General features: G+C 43.4%; 1 protein-coding gene across 3 annotated transcripts in view; it reads left to right on the forward strand.

Annotated features, from left to right (window-relative positions):
- The window catches only part of plekhg4 (pleckstrin homology domain containing, family G (with RhoGef domain) member 4), a 211,178-nt gene that overhangs the window by 145,988 nt on the left and 40,359 nt on the right, over window positions 1-24,831 (forward strand). For all 3 annotated transcript variants that reach the window (XM_067997802.1, XM_067997803.1, XM_067997804.1), the window contains exon 14: window positions 23,191-24,188. In XM_067997802.1, coding sequence (XP_067853903.1) covers window positions 23,191-24,188 — 998 coding nt within the window. The remainder of the gene's footprint in view (window positions 1-23,190; window positions 24,189-24,831) is intronic.

Here is a 24,831-nt window from a genome sequence, read left to right on the forward strand (position 1 = left end):
GACAGCCAATTAATTACTTTTGAAGTGTAGTCACTGTTATTTAGGCAAATGTGGCAACCAATTTGCACACAGACAGCAAAAATAAATTACCAGTTGAACTGTTTTAGCGGTGCTGGGTGAGGGATAAATGTTGGCCAGGACACCTCTTCCTTGAATAGTGCCATAGGATCTATCGCGTCCACCTGAATGGGTGGACAGGGCGTCAGCTTAACATCTCATCCAAGAAGCAACACCTCCAACAATGCCGAACTCGCTCAGTACAGCATTGAAGTGTCAGCCTAGATTACTTCTGAAGTCCAGGAGTAAGGCTTGAACCCATGACCACCTCTCTCATGGGTGAGAGCTCTACACTGAGCCAAGCTAGCACTTATGAAAGTACAATTTACTTAGCTTACCACTGCATTATTATTTAATTCTGGTTGTTTACCACCCAAGAATTATTTAAATTTTATTGCAGTAATCATAGGATAGATTTTCAACTCGCCACCCTGACATAAAATCGGCGTTGCAGGTTAGACGCTCATTATAGCAATCACCCACTTTTTAATTCCATTGAAATAAGATCAATTTAAAATTTAAAAACTGAGAATGTAGCTTCTTGGTTTGTTTGCTTTTCAGCCTTAAACTTGTCAATATTTTAGATAAAGACGATGTGTGTGAAAGGTAAAAGTGTTTTGACGTTACGAATTCTGAAAAACAAAACTACTCCACTTATCTTGTACAAATAATTGCACAAATTGAATTTTTAAAAAATCATTATACTCTTGATATGTGTTAAATATAATTGAATGAGAGCAGCTCCATGTAAGACTTTCCTTCATAAATGATTTCCACTGAACTGCTTTTATTCCTTATAGAGGCACCCTCTTAACCTGTTGAATGTTTGAACTGAAAGCAGTTTCCCATCATTTACATGCAGTGTGAATACTGCATGGTCTAACAAATATCCCCTTAGCAACCACCACTGATTGTGATAAGGATAAGGGGCATAGACTAATCAGTTAATACTGTCCGTATCATTGTAGCCACAACATCTATACTAATTGATGCCTGTTATGACTACACTACAAATAATTATCACTTGCATCCAAGTTAAATCTGCATTCAGTTGCATTTTTATTTCAAACATATATAAACCGGAAATGCATTAAGGATTTAGATGCAGCATTTATCCAACAATTGGACTTGACATAATTCAGTCACACTTACCTTTTAGACTAATTCTATTCAGTAGGTTCCTGGTGAATGCCTTCTGCTTTAATTATTTTCTCATAAATTGTGACAGCAGGCAATAAAATAAAACATCATTATTTTCTGATTTTGCAAAGTAATGTTATAGCTTAACTGAATTAGGTAGAAGAGAGTTCTTCTACTATTTAAAAGCTATTTGTTTAGTTTTTGGGTGTAATAATATTGTAAGCAATTTATGTTATTGTGTACAGATTTTGAGTTATAGTTAGTAATTACAACTGATTTTACAGAGGTCACCTTGAGTATACAGTAATGACCAAAACCTTCAACCTTGGCATTCGAGCACACTATCGATCATTTGTGCAACTTGAGGAAATAGTTTAGCACTGAAGCTGTCAACTGCATTCAGAATGCTTATTACGTTATAGATTTACTCTCCTGTATGTATGGTATAGAGCAAGATTTTCTAACAGTGCTACTTTTATGTGTTAATATATTTTTTTAAATGGGGCTTCCGTGAAAATACTTGACTGAAAGGATATTGTCAATATTAATAGTTTTTAAAAAGCATCTTGAGTTGGACAATAAAATGCAAATAGTCCTGATTTATTCCCACAAATAGAGAACCTAAACAGAACTTTGCTGTTCGTGTGGGGTGGGGGGGGGGGGGGGGGAGAGGAGGAGGAGGAGGAGGGGGAGGGGGGGGAGAAGGAAAAGGAAGAGAGAGTTCTGACTGGCATTCCTCACTGTGACCAATAATTTATTGTAAACTCATTGTTTACTCTGCCAAACTGAACAAACTGTGATTTGTAAACATCTTTGCAGCCTAAGTAACAGAAGCTTGTTTCTGCTCAAATACCTGGAACAATTTGCAAGTCTCTTAGTACATATTTCAACAATAATCATTGTTCATGTGTTACAATTGCAGTGTTATTTAGAAAATTATTTAACATTTGTCTGTGCTTCAGAACGTAACATTGTACCTAGAAAAAAACCTGCTGCTAACTTCTCAGTTAAAGGGCACAGGATAATTCAATTCAGCATGTGACCTGTTGCTAAGTTATGTCTCTAAAATGTGCCTAGCAACCAATTTGAGTAACACAATGGTAAATTACTTTTGTGCTTTTTGTCTTTACATAACTCTGTTTCAAAAAGGAATGTTAGGTTAAATATTTTTGACTTATGAGATCTTAAATTATTAGTCGTCGAGAGTTCTTATCAGAAAAATTCAGAATGACTTGGCATTACTTTAATTTAAAGGGGAAAAAGTTTGCCAATTGTGAACCAGTGGCCTGGTTTGCTGTAATAATTACACGTTGTGTCTGAGAGTCTAGCAATAGAATGCCAATTCATGAGTGCTTTGCCCTGCTAGATAATTGTTAATTTACATTGATCTTAAACATGATTGAATTACAAAGAGATGTTGGAATAGAAACAGTTTTGCCCATTGCAGTGCGTAAGTGTAGCCAATTCTCCCCAATGGTCTAAAATTGAGTTGACTGTATATTTAATAAAGCATTGAAAAGCTGAGTATTATGATGCTTTAGAAGACGATCCTTTTCTCTGGAATGCAGTTCAGGCATTCGTGGGAGCAACTCTTTGTTGACTGTAACGGTCCCTAAGTAGAATGAGTTTGGCCAGTCTCAAACCAGTTCCTAGTGGGTATGGACTCGAAATAAAACTGCCCATATTTCAGCACTAAATTGGCAATGTTGCCAGCAAAGACACAAAGATGGGTGCAGTGAGAAATGGAAAATCTAGTGCTCTTGTGAGGGTAGGGTAAAGGCACACTGTTGGAGTGTAAAGAGAGCTTTGTTCTTCAAGTGGCTGAGTTGGAAGAGCTGATGCTTCCTGGGTGCCCAAAGTAGAAAATTGTATCAATCACCTCCACTGCACCTCAATGAGCAGAGGTGTTTCTACCCACCTCTTTTGCAGCATACACTAAAGAGATGTGATTAAGCAAGTTTGTTGCTCTTTGTTTTAACTATACATCCTAATACTCTAATTGTCCCAGTTATACATCCTAATATTCTAATTGGTTTGTGATAGCCGCTCGCCACTGGTCGTGGAACTTTAGAGACTCATGAGCTATAATACCCAGGTCTCTTTCCCTCTCAACAGACTTTAGTTCAGAGCCCAGCATGGCATACGCATGCTTGGCATTAGCCCTACCCAACTTGCATTACACTACATTTATCACCAGATGCGGTCACATTCCCTATCACATCTAGATCAGATTGTAAACTTTTTTTTACTCATGGGTTCTGACACCACCACAGATCTTCATGTCATCCATGAACTTGCGCACAATACCCCCAACGCTTTCATCCAGATAATTGATATAAATCGTGAAGAGTATTGACCGTAACACCGATCTCTGTAGGACTGCAGTTGTAACTGGTCTCCCTGTGGAGCCGCTATCATTAATGACAACCTTCTGTCGACGCAGCTAATTCCCTATCCAACCGAGGATATGCTCTACAATCCCACAGGACTCTTATCTTATGTAGTAACCTGTTGTGAGGCACTTTGTCAAAAGTTTTTTGAAAGTCCAAATATATAATGTTCACAGGGCTACTTTCATTCATCAACCTAGTAACCACCTTGAAAAAGTTAACCAGCTTAGTAAGACTTGACCTTTTCCAGAAGCCTTGTTACGTGTCTCTAATAACCCCTTCTGTGCCAAGGTGGTCGTACAGAGTATCTCTTATGATTCCTTCCAACAACTTTCCAACAACTGACATCAAGCTAATGGACCTATAATTTCCTGGTTCTGACTTGTTGCCCTTTTTGAATTTTGGTACAATATGTCCTCCAGTCATCAAGAGCAATCCCAGCAAGCTGTTGAATATATGAGCAAGGGGCTAATTTAAGCACAGCTCCCATTTCTTTATGCAACCTTGGCTAAATATTGTCTGGAATGGCAGCTCGATCTGATTTGAAAACCCTTATTCTCTCCAAGATTAGATCTGCATCTACTCTAACATTTACAACTTTAGTGTTAACTACATATTGCATTAATGGTAACTGAGAAGAGTCTGCAGGAGTAAAAACTGATGCAAAGTAGCCATTTGAAACCGCTGCAATGTCCTGTGATCAACCCCTGTGTGTGAATATCAGTGAGGACGGTATCAGGCTCGACTGCAATATCCACCCCTCCTGATCAAACAATGTGCCAACAGGCAAGGTCAAGGCTCACGCATGAATAATCACCACATCAGCGAGGAACCAGAAGACACCCAGCATTGATGGAACCATGCCCCATGAAGGAGTCAATGTGTACAGGAGGGGAGGAAATTGGCAAGGGAAAAAAGTTGGGAGGGGGAGCAAGAATGAGAGCTAAAAGGCCACATGTGAGTTGAAAGCAAGTCTGTGGTGCTTGTTATATTCGTTACAAAACGCTGGCTCTCAAAAAAAACCAGAAGAACAAATATCATTGAAAGCAATGAATTGGAAAGCTCAAGTTCAGCAGCGTGATGAAGTAAGTTTTTAAAAAATTTGCTCTGTTCTGTGCTATATTGATCTTACTCAATTTTAGCTGTAAAAGCTCAGAATTGCTTTTGTTAGGCCCTGTGTGTTAAGACGATGGTGACCTGTCTGACTAAAATGGTTTATAAACATAAAGCTGATGTTTTTTCCCCCTTTTTTAATATAAAGTAATTCTATATTCCCTTTGCATGTTTTTTTTTACTGTTCTACTTTCGAAGTTAAGGTGAAAGCTGTAATAAGTTTCCTTTCCTCTCTTCCACCCCACCCAAAAAAAATAATTTGACCATGATGGAATGATTATACTTGGGGTAGATTTTTGTCTTTGCCACCTGGGTATTGAGCATTGCCTGGGAGGAGCACAAAGAGGAAAGTCTGGTGGAGAGGTTCACATTCCCCTAACAGAACCCACCGAATTTTCCTTCAATTCGTTTCTGTTATTGGCGTGCAAACCTCCCTGCCAGATTTTCTTTCTGCGCTCTGCCCAGGCGATGCTTAACGCCCAAGCAGCAAATCTACTCTGTTGCGTTATATGGTTAGCTGGTTAGTGGCTTTGACCATAGTCAGAATTCAAACCCACAGCTGTAAGTTGTGTTGTCTACCATCAGGCTACTAAAGGTCATTGAAATTATCAGTTCCACATATATGATGATCTATGTGTAATTGATTCTGAGTAAATAACCATTAGTCAAATAATAGGTTGATAACGTGAATCTTCGTGAGGGTCTAACCTGAAGCTAGCTCAAAGCTGATCAAGTAACTTTTAGTTACTGTGAGGGTGGACCGTAGATTTCCTTTGAAGGCGGAGCAAGACAGGCTGAATGACTTTCTTTAATTTGATGGTCTGGAAGAGATGTGTTTGCGTGTGAAAATCTAAAACTAATGATAATTTCACATAGAACTCTCACATGCAGGGAACATGTTATGTTTTGAAGTTTTCTGAAAACTCCAGGTCTCATATTGAATGGACTTACCAGGCCTGAATTTTCTCTGTCATGCTCCCAAATAGTGTCAGAAAAAATGGGTGCAATGCAGGGGAAAATGGGGTGCCAGTCCTTTGCTCCCATTCTGCCCCGGAATCGCAAGCACCTGAACTTTCACTGTGACTTTTCTGGTGTTTGCACCTGAAGTGGTGTTTGCAATAGTGTAAATCACATACAAGTGAACGTCAGAGGGCTTTGCACCCAAATTTTCTTTAGTAAGCACTAGGTGCAGATCAAGAGTAAACGCCCCACATAAAAACCTGGCACTATTGATTCCTGAGCTGCTGTTTAGGTATTACTAGGTAAATATTCTCACTGTGCAGTTTTCGGCCGGCTGCCCTATAATGCCGGTGGGAGGCCCAGTTGAATTTGAGGGCTGATGCTCATTAACATAGGGCTGTGGGCGAGAAACAAGCACCCATGGGCAACTCGTCGGCCCTGGGCTGCAGCAATATTGAGCAGCGCAGCCAGCCTCTGAGCCAAGAGAAAGGTAGGGCCACGTGCAGCAGCAGTCCTCGTTGTTTTGCACTCTTGCTCTTTCTGGCCTCACATGGAGCACGCTCCACCTAGCTGAGCCCTAAAATGGCAATCGGGCCAATGCACATCATAGGACTCCAGTTTGCATATTAAAAGAGCCAACCATCTGACTCAGGCGGATCCTCCAGATACCAGCAGTAGTCCCTTGATCACACCATCAGTGGGAATGGGACACCCACCATTTTCAGGGTGCCACAACCCCGTTTCCACCTGGCAGGTGGCCTGAAAATCTCCCCCTATCTCAAGGGGAAGGGTGGTATGGCAGGATTGGTCTTTATTTTTGTCTGCTTGAATGACAAATGATTTTGCTGTTTTGGGATTACTGGCAGACTGCTGTTATTCTATCACACTTGGTGATGGAGGCTGTGTTCAGTACAGTGCCAACCTGCCTTTTTGCCATGTGGCTTATTTGGAAGCAGACAAGGGGAAATAAGCACAAGTGTCCTTGACAGCTGTTGAAGAAACTCATCTAGCCCTCTCCTAAGCTACTAATTGTTTCCCTCCCCCGGCTGTACAACTTATCCATGTAACCTTGAACAAAAAGGAAAGCCTCACCATCAAATCTGCACCCTGCTCTTGTTCCCGCACCATCATTCTTCACCCACATCTTGGGCTCGATTTTAGGGTCGGGTTACCTGCGGGTTTCCAGCGGGGGGGCCCCGAAAATCCCGATCTCCGGTCACGTGACCGGATCGCGACGAAATCCCAGCCACTTCCGGGTACCGCGCTGACGTGCGGGGCTGCGCGCGCAAGCCCCGCTGGTGGGAATCCCGCAGGCAATTAAAGCCAGCGGGGTTCCACTTGAGAGTACTTAACTTGCTCGTTGTGGTCAGTTAATGAGCTGAAGCAGCTGTCAAAAGAGGAAGTGTGGGATTTTAGGTTCAACGCAGTCAGTTTCCCACACTGGGGGAAACAGTACCTTTCAAACCAGGCGTGTTGCAGCCAGCAGCCTGTGGCAGGTGCCAAGGTGCGCTCCACGGGGGAGAGCCCTCACCCACGCAGGAGGCCACCGCGTCACATAGGGCAACCCCTGCCCTCCACCAACCCCCGCCAAGCCAGAGGACAGACCGACACGAAACCGCAGCCCCAGTCCGAGGACCCACCCACCTACCCTGCACAACCCCTCACACCAACACCTGCCAGATGGGTGGTGCGTTGACATCGTCGGAGGACGAACAGGATGACCAGCCCCAGCAGCCTCGCAGTCCACGCCGTCCGCCTCGGAGAGGTGGGGCCCCCCAACACGGTGCTGCGGCACACCCACCTGCACAGCAGGAGGGAGGGCAACCGCAGAGAGAGATGCGTCGCAGGAGGCACTACCCTCCGCACAGGGTGTACAGAGCGAGGCTCAGCTTCATGGACCTCTCCGAGGAGCAGTGCATACGTCGGCTCAGAGTCAATCGCCAGGTAGTCGCCGACATCTGCAGCCTCCTTAACGACGAGCTGCTCCCTGATGGACCAAGCAGCATCTTCTTACCTGTCGCCGTCAAAGTCACCACTGCCCTCAACCTCTTCGCATCCGGTTCCTTCCAGGGTGCCACCGGGGACATCACCGGGGTCTGTCAGTCCTCTGCACACAAGTGCATAAGGCAGGTCACCGATGGGTTGTTCCGCAGGGCCTCCCACTACATCAACTTCGCCATGGACGAGCGCAGCCAGATGGAGAGGGCGGTTGGATTCCATGCCATGGCCGGCTTCCCACGGGTGCAGGGTGTAATCGACTGCACCCACATCGCAATACGGGCACCTCCGCATGAGCCAGGGCTGCTAATCAACAGGAAGGGGTATCACTCCATGAACGCCCAGCTCATCTGTGACCACCGCCAGAGATTCCTACACGTGTGCGCCAGATACCCCGGCAGCTGCCACGATGCCTTCGTCCTCAGGGAGTCCGCCGTCCCGCCCATCCTGCAGGCACCCAATGCCGGCAACGGCTGGCTCCTCGGCGACAAGGGGTATCCCCTCCATACGTGGCTCATGACACCTCTGAGGAACCCCATCACCGAGCCGGAGCGTCGGTACAATGACAGCCACACTGCTACCAGGTCTACAATTGAGCAGACCATAGGGCTTCTCAAGATGCGCTTCAGGTGCCTTGATCGTTCTGGGGGAGCGCTCCAATACACACCATTCAGAGTGGGACGAATCATAGTTGTCTGCTGTGCCCTGCACAACATGGCCCAACAGAGAGGGGTGCCGCTGGAGGAGGCCCCATCCACACCTGCCACCCACATTGAGGAAGGCGAGGGCGAGGAGGAGGAGGAGGCGGAGGCGGAGGAGGAGGACGCGCCAGAGGATGTTGGACGACCCATGCGCCGAGCCGCGACTCACCGGGATGGTCGCCGGGCCAGGGAGGCACTCATACGTCAACGGTTCTCCTAGAGTCAGACACTGCGAGGCGCTCGCATCTCCTCACCTGCACATGCGAGCGGCCATACCAGCCCCCTCCACTGAAGAGTGCTGCCAGTAATCCTGCACCCACAGCAGTGTGCCCAATGGGTGGCAGCAGGTGTTCGCCGTCATGATGGCCTCCACGGAACGCAACTATTGCACAAGCCGCGGAAGAATGGACGAGAGGTGGCAGGAGTGGTGAGAATAGACTATTTAATATCTGGAATGTGACATTATATAAGAAACAAAGTACAAAATAATAAACACCCTGGTGTATTCCCTTTGTGATTATAAGGCCTTTGCAATTCTTCTCCGGGAACCCCTACGTGGTGCTACCCCTGTGGCTCCAGCAGAGGTAGTGGCAGGTTGCTCGTCTTCTTGCCTTGACCGGGTAGATGCTTTTGGCGGACGGCCCCTGGGTTTCGGTGCCCGTGACGGCACCTCCACAGACTGCTCCTCCTGCGCCGGGGCAGGGGCAGACTCGGCCACCTGGAGAGGAGGCACCATTGCGGGTACTGGTTGAGAGGTGGGCGACGGGTGGGACGTGGGGACGCCTTGAGAGGCGTCCCCGCTTCCATGTCCCCGGTCACCATCATCCCTCTCTTGGCCTCGGCCCACATCACCCCTTCCACCCTGCTGGACGGCAGTTTGGATGGCATGTGTGAGGCCTTGCAAGGCCACCCCTAGTGTATCCCTCAGCCTGTTGGTGGCGTCGGAATGTTGCTCACCCTGAATCCGTACAGACGTTGTCAGGGCCTGCATGGACTCGAAGTGGAGCTGTGCGTGACGCTCGAGGGAGGCCAGCCTGTCCTCCACCGCAGACAGTCCCGCACCTACCCGCGACACTGTGTCGCCGGTACCCTCCTGTGCCTGCGCCACCAATGCCCACATGCAGGAGTTGGACTCCTCCATCGCCTGCGCTATTGTGGACAATGCGCGCGGCACCTCTGCCAGTACCTCAGCAATTAGCTGGTGGCCCTCGACGACTCTCCTTTTCACTGGTGGCCCCCTGGGTTCAGCATCTGGGTCCGGCTGAGCAGAGCCTGGAGATGAGTGCTCCCTCCGCGGCTGCCCCTGCCACCAGGGTCTGCTCATGCTCACTCGTGCGCAGTGACTCACCAAGTGCTACCCCAACTAGTTGGCGAGGGGGACCCACTGAGGTGCGTGTCTCTGCGCTGGTGGATGGTTGGCTCTGATGTGACGATGCACCCTCAGAGACCGCCATGTCCTCTGAGGAATCGCCCTCCACGCTCGCTTGACCCAAAGACGGACCTGCAAGAGAACAGAGGGCACTTTGAGGCATGTGGACCAACTTGACAGTGCGCCTGATGGCAGGTGATGAGACGGTAACTCGCGATCATGGGTGTTGAGTGTCAGCTTTCCCTTACCGGCCGTTTCGGCAGCGACACACTCGCCATCGGCCACCGACAGGCAATGTCGCGTGCGGGCGAGGTCGAGCGCCTCCACCTCTGCGTCGGTGAGCTCCACCACTTGCGGCTGCCCACCTCCAGTGCGTGCCCTTTCCCTATTGTTCTTGCTTCTCTTCTCCTGTGAAGGCAAAACACAGATGTGTGAGTGGGTGCGTCTTGCATCGTGAGACGCATCGAGCATCGGTGTGGTTGGGTTGAGCGTGGCGTGGAACGGATGGGAGGAAGTGTGGGCCACGTGCCCATCCCATTGCATGGGGATTGGGGTGTGTGGTAGTGTTCGGGTGGGGTCAGGGACGGTGGGTACTTGCGTGCACGGCGAGGATGGTGAATGAGTGGCTGTGAGGATTGCTGATGGAGCGCAGTGGTGGCTGTGCAGGAGGGGGTTGTGATCTGCTTGGCGTGATGGTGGGGACGGGATGTGGGAGGGTGCGTTGGTGTACTCACCTTGCCAGACCTAGTCAGGTCATTGAAGCGCTTGCGGCACTGCTCCCAAGTCCTTGGGGTGTTGCCCCTGCTGCTCACCTCCGCCGCCACCTCTGCCCATGCCTTCCTGGTTGCGGCGGCAGGGAACTTGCGCCCATCTTCTGGGAAGAGTGTTTCCCTCCTCCTCCTCACGCCCTCCAGCATCAGCTGCAGTGCCAGATCTGAAAAACGGGGCGCAGCCTTTCCCCTTTGTTGAGCCATCATCTCAAACCGCTTGCTTGTAGCAGGAGGGGCTTTGGGAGACTGCCCCTTTAACTGGAGCTCCTACATCGCGTCGACGGTACTGCGCATGCGCAGCCGGCCGGCACGCAGCTGGGGAGCGCAGAACGCGGAAGCTGGGCTTAATGGGTCCAATTATCCCGCGATCGCGTGGGGGACGCACACGATTAGCCAACCGCGTTTTCCACGCTCCCGGAGGACCACCCGCTGGGAACCCGCAGGCCTGCTAAATTCGAGCCCCTTGTTTTTTCTAATCTTCCACCTACTGCTTGGTATCATGATGATGCCCTTTTACGGCTCACTGCAGAGGCACCCATGCTCCTGTTTGGGGTGTTGCTGCCATCCCAGCCATGGCACAGCAGCGAGCACACATTCAGAGGGCGGAAGACTTAAATAAACATGTGGACCACAGAAATGCAAATTGCCGCTTCTGGCCGGCTCAAATGGATTTCAAGACTCTCCAAAATGCATCTACAACTTACTTAAAATTCACTGTTCCATACATCCTAAAACCCACAAACTTTTTTTAAAAACTCTTTTCCCGTTGCATGACACAAAACTGCAGTGTTTAATCATAGAATAGAATCATAGAAGTTTACAACATGGAAACAGGCCCTTCGGCCCAACATGTCCATGTCGCCCAGTTTATACCACTAAGCTAGTCCCAATTGCCTGCACTTGGCCCATATCCTTCTATACCCATCTTACCCATGTAACTGTCCAAATGCTTTTTAAAAGACAAAATTGTACCCGCCTCTACTACTGCCTCTGGCAGCTCGTTCCAAACACTCACCACCCTTTGAGTGAAAAAATTGCCCCTCTGGACCCTTTTGTATCTCTCCCCTCTCACCTTAAATCTATGCCCCCTCGTTATAGACTCCCCTACTTTTGGGAAAAGATTTTGACCATCTACCTTATCTATGCCCCTCATTATTTTATAGACTTCTATAAGATCACCCCTTAAACTCCTACTCTCCAGGGAAAAAAGTCCCAGTCTATCCAACCTCTCCCTATAAGTCAAACCATCAAGTCCCGGTAGCATCCTAGTAAATCTTTTCTGCACTCCTTCTAGTTTAATAATATCCTTTCTATAATAGGGTGACCAGAACTGTACACAGTATTCCAAGTGTGGCCTTACTAATGTCTTGTACAACTTCAACAAGACATCCCAACTCCTGTATTCAATGTTCTGACCAATGAAACCAAGCATGCCGAATGCCTTCTTCACCACCCTATCCACCTGTGACTCCACTTTCAAGGAGCTATGAACCTGTACTCCTAGATCTCTTTGTTCTATAACTCTCCCCAACGCCCTACCATTAACGGAGTAGATCCTGGCCCGACTCGATCTACCAAAATGCATCACCTCACATTTATCTAAATTAAACTCCATCTGCCATTCATCGGCCCACTGGCCCAATTTATCAAGATCCCGTTGCAATCCTAGATAACCTTCTTCACTGTCCACAATGCCACCAATCTTGGTGTCATCTGCAAACTTACTAACCATGCCTCCTAAATTCTCATCCAAATCATTAATATAAATAACAAATAACAGCGGACCCAGCAACGATCCCTGAGGCACACCGCTGGTCACAGGCCTCCAGTTTGAAAAACAACCCTCTACAACCACCCTCTGTCTTCTGTCGTCAATCCAGTTTTGTATCCAATTGGCTACCTCACCTTGGATCCCGTGAGATTTAACCTTATGTAACAACCTACCATGCGGTACCTTGTCAAAGGCTTTGCGAAAGTCCATGTAGACCACGTCTACTGCACAGCCCTCATCTATCTTCTTGGTTACCCCTTCAAAAAACTCAATCAAATTTGTGAGACATGATTTTCCACTCACAAAACCATGCTGACTGTTCCTAATCAGTCCCTGCCTCTCCAAATGCTTGTAGATCCTGTCTCTCAGAATACCCTCTAACAACTTACCCACTACAGATGTCAGGCTCACCGGTCTGTAGTTCCCAGGCTTTTCCCTGCCGCCCTTCTTAAACAAAGGCACAACGTTTGCTACCCTCCAATCTTCAGGCACCTCACCTGTAGCTGTTGATGATTCAAATATCTCTGCTAGGGGACCCGCAATTTCCTCCCCAACCTCCCATAACGTCCTGGGATACATTTCATCAGGTCCCGGAGATTTATCTACCTTGATGCGCGTTAAGATGTCCAGCACCTCCCTCTCTGTAATATGTACACTCCTCAAGACATCACTATTTATTTCCCCAAGTTCCCTAACATCCATGCCTTTCTCAACCGTAAATACCGATGTGAAATATTCATTTAGGATCTCACCCATCTCTTGTGGTTCCGCACATAGATGACCTTGTTGATCCTTCAGAGGCCCTACTCTCTCCCTAGTTACTCTTTTGCCCTTTATGTATTTGTAGAAGCTCTTTGGATTCTCCTTTGCCTTATCTGCCAAAGCAATCTCATGTCCCCTTTTTGCCCTCCTGATTTCTCTCTTAACCGGCAGTCTCTATACTCTTCAAGGGATCCACTTGATCCCAGCTGTCTATGCATGTCATATGCCTCCTTCTTCCTTTTGACTAGGGCCTCAATCTCCCGAGTCATCCAAGGTTCCCTACTTCTACCAGCCTTGCCCTTCACTTTATAAGGAATGTGCTTACCCTGAACCCTGGTTAACACACTTTTGAAAGCCTCCCTTTGCCTGCCAACAGACTCTCCCAATCAACTTCTGAAAGTTCCTGTCTAATACCAATAATGTTGGTAAGGAAACACCAGCAGTGGTAGATTGTTCAACTGGAACAAGAAAACTTGGAAAAAGGAAGCTGGAGGATAATTTTATGTTATAACTCATTCAGTCCATGGATTGAAATGACAGAAAGCACCAGACTTCCTGTTCTTTTCCTAAGCGTCGCCATTAGCGTACCTCGTGTGCAATATTTTCACAAGGCAGTAAGTTCGGGTGCTGAGATCGGTCACTTCAGGAGCACTTGCTCCCATGTTGTTCCTGGATAGTGCTAGGAGAGGAAAGTCAGCCCCACTAACTTTGTACATCATCTTAGAATCTTAGGGCTGTGCATTTGCATACTAGGCCAGGGGTCATGCTAACCCAACACATCTCTGTTAAATTTGTGTCACCCTGAACAAGTAACTGACAATTAAGTTGGACCGTTGACTATTGATTAACTAATCAGTACAGCTACAGTTTCATAAATACAAGACCCGGAATAGCAGGTGGCACTCGATGACTGAAATGTGCGGATCAATGATATCCGGGGGGTGTTATTTTTCTAAATCTATCCCTTTTTTTATGTACTCATTCACCACTGCTAGTGACAGGCAATAGGCTCAGGTAATAATAACAAAGGAATCAAGCTTAAATCATGTGATTTAATGTTCTGGTATATCTTCTAGTTAAGGATGAGTTTCGAGAAGGGATTTTACTGAAATATATGCATTACGAAATATTATTGTTCTAAAAGTAATGGGGCTTTCTATACATTTATATACTGCCCTCAAACTTTGCAAAGTATCAACAAAGCACCAAATGAATTATTATGTTAGTTGCTTGATGTTCAGATCTTGGCAAACCAGATTAACACCAAAATCTTCTAATAATTAATATATATATATCTATCTGCCAGAACAAGATTGCCGGCTGGTACTAGTGGTATATTGCAGAACACTGATCTTTGAGGCTCTCAAACTGAATGTCACATTGATTATTTTTTTAAAATGAGTTAAATGTGGAAATTCAGTGACTTCACTGAGCTGCATCCAATTGAAATTCCAGTGCCACGTTTTTATTTCCTGCTGCACAGTTCAGTAATTTTGTAGTGTGGGGATAAAAAGCCCTTCCTCCCCCTCCACTATCCCTTTTCATTTAGTTACTGAGGGAAGCCCATCTGGTATTTAGCCTAGCATTTGCCTGTGAATACTGCAGGGTTCGTAGAGAGTAAGTTAGCACATTTGCAGGGCGCCACCGACTCAGTGTGTTTGAGGTTAGGATGATAGCACACAATACAGCAGAAGCAGTCTTACAGAAACCAGATCTGGAAGCAGTTTGTAGACCTGTGCAGGTAGGAGCCCATTTGTGTTTTCCTGAAACTTGTTGGCAACAGATGCATTATGATATAGCCAGCTACTGACTGTAGGTAATTGCTTCATGCAGCAGATTGGGTTATTCTAGATCTTGTGTTCTGAATTTTTTAGTTGGAAACATGATTGAACAATTTTTAGGATTACTATCATGTTTACTGTTAGTGTTTTGTAATACAATTGATCACCATTGTACAGTGCATATTCCAAAGTGCTCCATTGTTGACTGTAGAAAATTAACTTCAGTGTATATAGTTTTCTTGTTTTTAAAGTGTACAATTTTTTTGTATATTTTATAAATAGTCTATAAGTAAAATATCAGCACTAGATTAGTAATGTACATAGTCTGTATATTTCAAAAATGCTACCACAGTTTTTGAAGTAAAAGGGCTTCGTAGTGATTCTTTTGAGTTCAAAGATGTAACATAAAACTCTGTTTTCTTTATAAATTACGTTTGACAATGAACGGGAAGTTTTCTTCCTGACCAATTGCAGCACTGATAAGAATAGGCAGTAGATATTGTTTGTCTGCTACTTCTTAGTGCTAAGAACCTCAAACAGACCTCAAATTCAGACTGCAGTGTATTGTCCTGTGAATGAATGCTTGTCTGCGGGGCCCCTGCTTAGGCTAGTTGAGCATCTCAGCAGTTGGTCATTTGAAAAATGAGGGAGACCAAGAATTTAAAACTGATTTAGGAACAGCGCAATGCTAAAAATTGCAAAGAAAATAGGTGAATAACTTAGATAGTTTGACGTACTATTGGGGTTTCTAATTCAAAATGCTTTACATTAATAACTTAGTTTTTGTATTTTATGTATGCATATTCTCTACTCTAATTAATGTATGTTTTGCACAGTGTTGTTATATGCCTCACCTTTCATGGTCTCCGAATGTTGACTGAGTTATTCTTGACATCGGAAGCTATTGTATATGGCAGTCTATGATTTTCCTGTGAATTAAGCTCTTGTAAACTGCATTTCTGACCATTATTTTGAACCAGAAAGAACAAAGTGGAATTTTTACAAAACCATCTACACCCATAAAATGCTCATTGTGAATAAAACCAATGAGATATTTGCCATGACCTGAGTTAAATATCCATCTTATAAATTCCCCACAGATTTGACACAATCTCAGGTTGAGGCTGAGCAGGTTTAGCATGTTATGTATGTATATAGCCTGGGAGCTGGGATCTTTGTTCCAAAAGAATTTGATGATGCCAGAGACCCATTTTATTATGATAATAAGTGTGGCTAGGGCTAAAATGGAATTAGAGAGAGGGAAAAAAGTCACCCTTTATTTTCTTTGTCATGCCCAATTCCATTCTAAGAATTAAAATGTCACTAATCATGCTGTCTGGCTGAGCCATGAGCTCAGAGCACTGCTGGGTCACCACCCTTTTAAAGTCATTCAATGCAGGTCTTTCTCCATCTGTCATTTCAACCTTTGGTGTAGACAAATTCATCATTATTTTTAACCCTCCCAATACTTGTATGGAACAGAAATTATCTTCATAAATAATAAATATTTTATTTGGAAGAATCCCCTTTTTTTGTTTATGTAATGTCATATTTTTTCTTTCATTGCATTGCTTATTACTGTAACTCCTGGAGTGCTGCTCATAAAGCAAAAGAGTCAGTGATTCACAGACTATTTAAATAATTGTACTTTGAGGTCTTTTGCCTTAGTTTTTTTTTCCAATAATTTTCTCCCATCTTGTTAGGTTCCCTCGCCATGCCATGCCATCTGCCAGGCAGAGCAACCAAGCAGACCTCTGCTTGTGTTCCTATTTAAAAAGTGATGGGGGAGGGATTTGTCTTGCCTCCATTTCCTAATTCAACCAGGTGAACAGGCAAGTATCAGGAACTTGGCTTGTGAAGAGTTTCAGGGGAGAACCTGTGTCCCTCCATATTATAGTAACTAATGTGCTGCACTGCTCCAGCTGCCTTTAATTTGCATACTGCAGTGATTTATTCCAGATTATTCAGTTTCAGGATTATTTTAATTTCTGAGGAACTGAGATTCAAGCTCACATCCTTTAATTAGCACTTACCTTAAAATGTCGTCATTTCAGCTCTGGTTTTCTGCAATTGCATTCATCACGTGAATTACAATTTGATAGCTGTTACTTCACATCAGGCTCATTAACTTTGATTTATGTCCAAATGAATAAATAGTTAAATATTTTATTAATAGAAAAACTTGTATTTTATCCTTGTGCAGGATCTTTTTACTGAACTGCCAATGCTATTTATAGCAAGGTTACACAAAAAAATTGCATAGTAAAGTGAATTATACAACAGTATTTTAAACAGTGAAATTTTTTTAATCCCATTTCCCTTGAAATTGGAAGTGATAAACATATTTCAGAAAAAGTGAGCATGATGGATTGATACATAGTAAGTGCGATCACCAGTTCACAAAAGTGAAATGAGTCTAATATGATTGCTCTCAATATTACTTAATTTTCAAAATTAAGATATTTTCATAGTATGTTACTATATCCTCGAGCTTCTATTTGTGAAAATACAATACAATGAAATCTTGGAAGTGTAAAGGATCAAGAAAGACTTGCATTTACATGACCCCTTCCATGTTTTCATGACATCTCAAAGTTCTTCACAGCCAATAGGTTACCTTTGACTTGCAGTCACTGTTGCTATGTAGGAAAATGTGGCAGCCAGTTTACACACAGCAAGGCCCCACAAATAGCACTATGATAAATGGCTGGTTGATCTTTTTGGTGGTGTTGGTTGAGGGATAAATATTGGCCAGGACATGAGATGAAACTCCCCTACTCTTCTTCAAATAGTGCTATGGAATCTTTTACAACTACCTGAACAGGCAGATGGGACCACAGTTTGATGTCTCATCTGAAGGATGGCAACTCTGACAATGCAACAGTCCCTCACACTGCACTGAAATGTCAGTCTAGATTATGTGCTCAAGTCTCGGATTGAGGCTCGAACCCATGACCTTCTGAATGAGAAGCAAGAGTGCCACCTATGTGCCAAGCTGCCAGTTTAAAGCTTTCTGGGTTAATGCAGATTATTAAGATAATTTCTAATACTGTAAATTTCATTTTTGAAGTATAGTGCCATTAAATGCCACAGGATAGAGTAACAAACTACAAAGCTGCAATATGTAATACTCGTTGAATCATTCTACTTTAGGCACAATTGGCCAATACTGGCAAACTTTAGAGGGTGAATTAGAACCATTCTCCCATCTATTGTACAGGTTGAAGGGGGCATTTGTCATGAGAGTGATGCATCAACATTCATTCTGCATAAAAAATTTATCATTCTGCTATGTTCACTTTCACTTCCTTCATTTAAAAAAAAGCTCGGTTGATTTTCTGAATTTGGACTGCCTAAATAATAACCTCGGAAATTATAATTAAATGAAAAAGGAAAGGGGTCTAAAACTTGGTTTTGACTAAAAATTTGGGGAAAAGTGTTTCATCCATGATGAATAAATCATTTCATCAACAGATGACATGCACCTACGAAGAAAGTCTTTGTGTAACAGAAAATATTGCTAATTTCCTATGTGTGAGTTTACTAGATGTAGCTTTACTTGATAATATTTTACTGCAAAATGCTTCTGTGACATACTTGGCACTTCAATGGATTGGATTTGGCTCTACACAGCTGCTGAATTCACGGGTTTCTCTTTGCAATCCTAACATGATTATTAGGGTGCGATCAATTTCTTTACAGCTTGTGCAAGAAAGCTGCTAACACATGCCTAAAAGGGAAAGCCCGCATCTGTCACAGCTTGAAAAGCTACAGCTTCTGTATCACATGCTCATTTTTATTATAAAAATTACCTGTATTACCTTTTATTCATGAAAAGTCAAATTGGGGTTTACTTTACGTTCTGGAAGTTGTTAATGAAGACAGGAATACTCACTGTGTTTCAGAGTAAATTTTATTTCTGTATATTTCTTATCATGGATGATTGAAATAAACACCCAAATGGACGTATTTAAATGTTTCTGGAATCAAAAGCAGCTTACTTATAGCATTAATGTGCAAATGTTCCTTAAATATTTCATAGAATCTTACATCACAGAAGGAGGCCTTTCGGCCCATCGTGCCTATGCTGGCTCTTGGAAAGAGCTGTCCAATTAGTACCATTTGCCTATTTGGAAATGTAATTTTATAAATTAATTATTCATTTAATATTGTAACCTAGTTTTAGGTTTGGAGTCCTCCACCTCACATCCTACTTTTATATATTTTGCAGTCTTCACACACCTTCAAATTTATATAGTGCCTTTAATGTAGAAAAATGTCCTAGAGAGGTATAAAGAAAAACTGATGACCAGCCAAAGAAGGAAAGTTCAGGATGGGTGACCAAAAGCTTTGGTAAAGAGGTTGGTTTTAAGGAGGGTGTTAAAGAAGAAGAGGGAGGTAGAGATGCAGAAGATTTAGAAGGGGAATTCCACAATCTGGGGCCTAGACAACTGAAGGGCATGGCTGCCAAAGGTGGACAAAAGAGAGAGGGCGAGTTGCATAAAAGACTGGAATCAGATGATTGGAGAGTTCAGGGGTAAGGAGGTCGTTGGGTTCGGGAAGGTTAGAGATTGGGAGGGGCAAAGCCCTGGATGGATTTAAACAGAAGGATGAGAATTTTACATTTGAGACGATAGTGTTCTGGAAATCAGTGTAGGTCAGTGAGGACAGGGGTGATGGGCAAGCAGGACTTGGTGCAGAATAGGAATAGGGCAGCAGTATGAGCTGAAGTTTACGTTGGTTTGAGATTTGAGAAGGGGGCATAAATATAAGATAGCCACTAACAGCTAAAATTAAAAAAATAGGAGAAATTTCTTTACACAAAGAGTGTTGAGAATGTGGAACTGGTGCCACATGGAGTGGTTGAAGCAGATAACATTGATGCATTTAAGAGGAGGCTTGATGCATACACGAGGGGGAAGGGAATAGAGGGATACAGGGGCAAGAAAATGGTAATTAGAGTAAGAGGAGGTTTGTGTGGAGTACAAACACAGGCACAGACCGTTTCTGTGCAGTCGATTCTATGTAATTGAATGTAAAAATACCGTGTTACTGATCGTGGCTTTTATCAGTTATCTTTCCTAGCTCATGTTTTAATAATTGAAAGTACTGTTCTCTCCTTATCCTCCCCTGAAAAAAATGTTTTTACTTTTCTACTGTGCACCAACCCTCAACTGAAAGTTGCCAGTTCCAGTGCCACTTTTGGTCCATCTGCTGCAAAATCCACAGGAGCAGAATTCACATCAGTTTTTCCTCCCTGTGGGAAAGTACCTGTCTATCTTCCAAAGATAGCTTAGTTGAACTTATGGAATCATGCTTTTAAATATGAGTAAGATTGATCTGGGGCAGTTTATTGGAACACCAGGCAACTCAATTAAAATAACTTTGATCAATGTAGTATCAGTTAGAGATTTCTCCATGCGTTCCATTTATTCCATGGCTGAGTTTCTTGCATGCTGAGCTCCCATTCTCAGTGATTACCATGGGGAATTGCCTAGCAGAGGCTAAGTTTTTCCACAGGGAGAAGAAAAATGAAGAAAAAGAAATGGTATTGGCCTGGGAATAGGTTAGCTTAGCTTTGGATAGTGCAGGGAGATCAATAGAAAGAGGAAGGCAGCAAAATATAAATACATTTTGAGGGGGATTCTCACCCCAAAGAAACACTGAATTAGGTTTTTTCACTTTATTAGTTTGTGCACGTGGCAGTTCTTAACACCCAAGAAGAAGAAATAGACATTAATCAGCCTTATTCTTTACATGTGTTTTGCTTCAAACTCTTTTATTTTGATTTTGTTGAATTTTTGTGCTGATCATGGTGAACATGTCAATGATGAGGAATGGAACAGTTTCTTTCTTTTGGCATCTAATGTCAGCATTATGCATTCCTGGGTCAGGTGCAAATTAAATCTCTCTTAATTCTGGTCAATAAATTGGCTTAATCCAAAAAGCACCCTTCACTGCACCAGCATAATTTTGCCTACTTTCCACACCAGCAGTCTTTACAATGTTATTGTCAAATTAATATGAATTTATGCAAAATTATGGCAAGTTTTGTACTGTGGGCACATGTCTTTTGAGAACTGGATTGCGACTTCCCAAACTCATTTCACATGGGAACCTTATAGCCAGCAATGAGAGGAGGCATTCATCACTTCAGGCTAAACTGGATTCAAACTCTGAGATGAAATTGCCTTAAATTCTGTTGAGTGCATCTTTTTAGTGTCTATAATAAAAATATATTCAGTACGTTGGGTTGATAATTTTTTTTCCTTTTTATAAAACAGTTAATGAGTTTCCAGAATAGGTTAATACAGTGGAAAAAATTTAGACCTCAGGGATTAGCTAGTGATGTGCATTAAGCATAGCAGAAATGATATTCGTTGTTCCTTGAACTATGCTGGTTCGTTGGAGACCTATTAACTATTAATCTTGTGTGTAAATAGCCTTTTATATCACTTACATCAGTGTTACATTTGACAAAAAGATCCTGAGTTATGCACACTTGTTCGGTACTATTGCACTGTGTATTCTTGGCATGATGAATGACATTTAGCTTGTAGACAATTGAGTTATTTTGGCAACTCTGCATAGCTAGTGTAAAACAGTTGGTATGTCACAGTTGGTTCACATCTGCCCTTAGAGGAGATCATGTTTGAGTCTCGAGGAACCAAGGCTTTAAGAATTGTTTGCCAGAGAGAAAAAAAAAGCATTGTCACCTTGGGCTGAGAAAACAGACTGTTTGTTGTGGGTTGCTAGTATAATAAATTTAAGTGTGTTTATCCACACCTATATAAAAAAAAATCTGGATCTTTACAGTATATAGTGAGTACTGTATTAAAAAAGAAAAATTCTTCTATGATTGAAAATGTGTTTAAAGTTATGGCCCAGAAATTCCTCTGGGGTTCGACTAATCTCCAGTCGTAATTCCAGCAGGAGATTGCTAGAGCCCTCAGGTTAACAGCAGTGATCCAGGTACGCCAGGTCTCCACTGTTTCCAGGAGTTTTCAGGTTGCCTTTCATGGGCAAGAACCTCTGCCTTTCGTTACAAGGTCATTGACTGCTTGGTGGGGGTGGAGTTTGGGGTGGGGCAGCCGGGGCAGGACTTGCTACGCCAGAAGTTCCAGCTCCTTAGACTGGTCTGGGACCAATGTATCCCTTAGGGTCAGCATGCCAAGTAAGGTGAGTGGCCTAGACCCCCGAAGACAAGGATTTTTTTTCTTCTTACAAATTCTTCCTCTTGCTTAGGGGGCTAAGGGGACCAGGGCTTGGGGTTGAGCCACACCCCCAGGTTGGGCAGGCACTGGAGATTTGGTGCAGGCACTTTGGTGCGCCCAAAATAGCATGAAAAATATTGGCTAGGAGAAGGTTTAAACGAAAGGTTTTTAAATACAATTAAGACACTGAGGAATATGACATTCTGCAGTTTCTTCATTTATTAATTTGATTTTTTTCCTGCAGGATTATCTTAATATCATAAAGTTGCATTGACCATTCTAATATGGAATGTAAAATTGGCAACCTGGTTGCAAGAATATAGACTAGTCTTTTTCAAATAAGTCAGGTTTGTATGTTGGCTTCATGATAACCTTGATGTGGAGATGCCGGTGATGGACTGGGGTGGACAAATGTAAGGAGTCTTACAACACCAGGTTATACTTCAGGACGAAGGAGGAAAGCTCCGAAAGCTTGTGATTCCAAATAAAGCTGTTGGACTATAACCTGGTGTCATGATAACCTAACAACCAAAGTTGATATGACTTCATTAGAGCTGGATAATTCGACAGTTTGAAGGAAAACTAGGCCATCTAGAAAGTTAATTAAAGATTGAGGCAGAGCATTAGTAATTGTAATTCTCATTCGCCAAACATGTAACAATCAGATGGTCAGTGTCACAGAAAATAACTGGCACTACATAATAGCAAGTCAAGAGATTGTATAAATAACGAGTATTTTTATGGGTTTGCTATATGTGTGGATAATCTAATTTTGTGATTTGTATGAAATTATTTATAACATTGATTTAAAAATTTGTTAAGTTATTGGATGGTATGAGATCAAAGTTATGCACCTTTTCCACAAGATTTTTGTGACTAGAAAATTCATCATCTCTGTTTTAAAGCCTGTGATATAAAAACTTAATAAATAGAATAATCTTTTACCATGGTTATTTACTCGAATAGCCAGTCAGTTTACTAACTATGCTAATAGTGAGCAATTTGTTTTGCTTGTTTTAGAAGTCCTTAAATACATGCAAAATATATTTTGTGCTAGAGCTCTTTCCTGTTTTGTACTTTCTCTTTTTCGGTGACCTGAACCTTGATCTTGAGAAATGTTTTTTTTACCAATTTGATTGCTAAGCTGGTTTGTCTTTGTTACAGGCTTATGAGTGGGCCCTAGAAGGTATGCGGCACCTTGCATGCATCAGCATGGAAGACTGCAGTTCACCGGAGCGCTGTGGGCCAGTTGTGAAATATCTGGAAAATCATAATCGTCAGCATCCTGAAATTCCAGACTCAAAGTTTCAAGAAATGAAGGAATTAGCATGTGAATTAAAAAATGAGAAGGGAATGAAACAGTGGAAGTTTGCTTGGTCCAAATGCCAAGAGACGAAGCTTATCTTTGAAAAGAAGCTAGAAGCTGCATTGCGGACAAGAAAGTCATTACCATTAGACCGTAGGCTTTCTGATTTTGATAGTACGAGGAATGAGTGTGTTAATGTAGGACAGAGGAGGCATTCAGATGTCATGGTGCAAAGATTGCAGTGTGAAAGCCCAAACAGTAGTATTTATTCTCTGAGCAACAGGTCAACTTATTGTGGTGTGTGGCAGAAAGACAAACTCTCACCACAATCATCAGGCAGTTGTTACGGGACTGTGAATAACGAGGATGTTTTTGTACCTGAAGCCATTCTCAGCAAAAACTCTACCCCCAGTTTCCAAGGCTTTGATCAAGTGGGAGCAGGGAGAGCTTATGCTTCTGTTCATACATCAACACCAGATGCTCATAGATTGTTGCACAGTATCTCTGATGAAGAAGCCAACTGTGATAGTAATGTTGACTCTTCTCATATACCGTCTAGATGTGTCTCAACGCCAGATTCCCAGAATCAACACCTGAAAAAGCTATTACGGAAAGCACAGAGCTTTGACTTTTCACCCAATGATACCTTTAGGTACAATTCATGTCAAAGAACTTTTAGTGAACCTGCAAGACGTGGAAACACAGGGGTGTTCATTAAAGGGCTAGAAGTGAGCAGCACTGAACTTAATGATAGACCTTGTACCTCCAGGCAGCAAACATTGTTTAGTTGGACTGGAAACCAGGCAGAAGGTCACAGAAGTTGTACTCCCTTACCAGAGGCCAAAGCTAAGGGCAGGTGAGTATTAATTTCATCCAGAAGTAGCACAAATTGTGAACCATTTGGCTGAGTATTGTGTTTGTAAATGGGACATATACCAAAACATTTCAGTGGTATTTCAAGAATTTTGAGGAAATTGAACCTAGTTGCGCCTGTTTTACAGGCACAACGAGAGACAATTTCAGGGACTAACATCCTGCGCCCCAAGAAGACATCCGACCCAATATTGGACCAGGCACCTGAGGCAGTCGTCTAAGCAAGGATTAGACCCCTTACATGTGCTATGTCCGCTCAAGTTTACCCGGCGTGGATGCTGCCTAGCAAGCGGCTGTGACCAAAAGTTATTTTTATATGATTGATTTGGACCAGGAGGAGCAGGAATGCTGCCAACCCGCACAATCATCCCCGCACAATCATCCCCGCTCCCCCCCCCCCCCAAATTTGAACCACATTTTGAAAGTGACACCCCCTCATAAGAAACTAATAGGATGGAGACTTGCAAAATGTTCAATTTGTGATTTCTGGAGAAAAAATGCCCACATTCTATGGAAAGCATGTACTTAATCTTGGAAACAAAGACCAGTATTCAGAACAATATGTGGGGGCTCTTTTTCTTGCTGCAGCAACTTTCTCGATCAGCAGCTTTTTTGTTTGTTGTACC

Source organism: Heptranchias perlo, chromosome 16 (genome assembly GCF_035084215.1).
Source record: "Heptranchias perlo isolate sHepPer1 chromosome 16, sHepPer1.hap1, whole genome shotgun sequence".
NCBI classification, from domain to species: Eukaryota; Metazoa; Chordata; class Chondrichthyes; order Hexanchiformes; family Hexanchidae; genus Heptranchias; species Heptranchias perlo.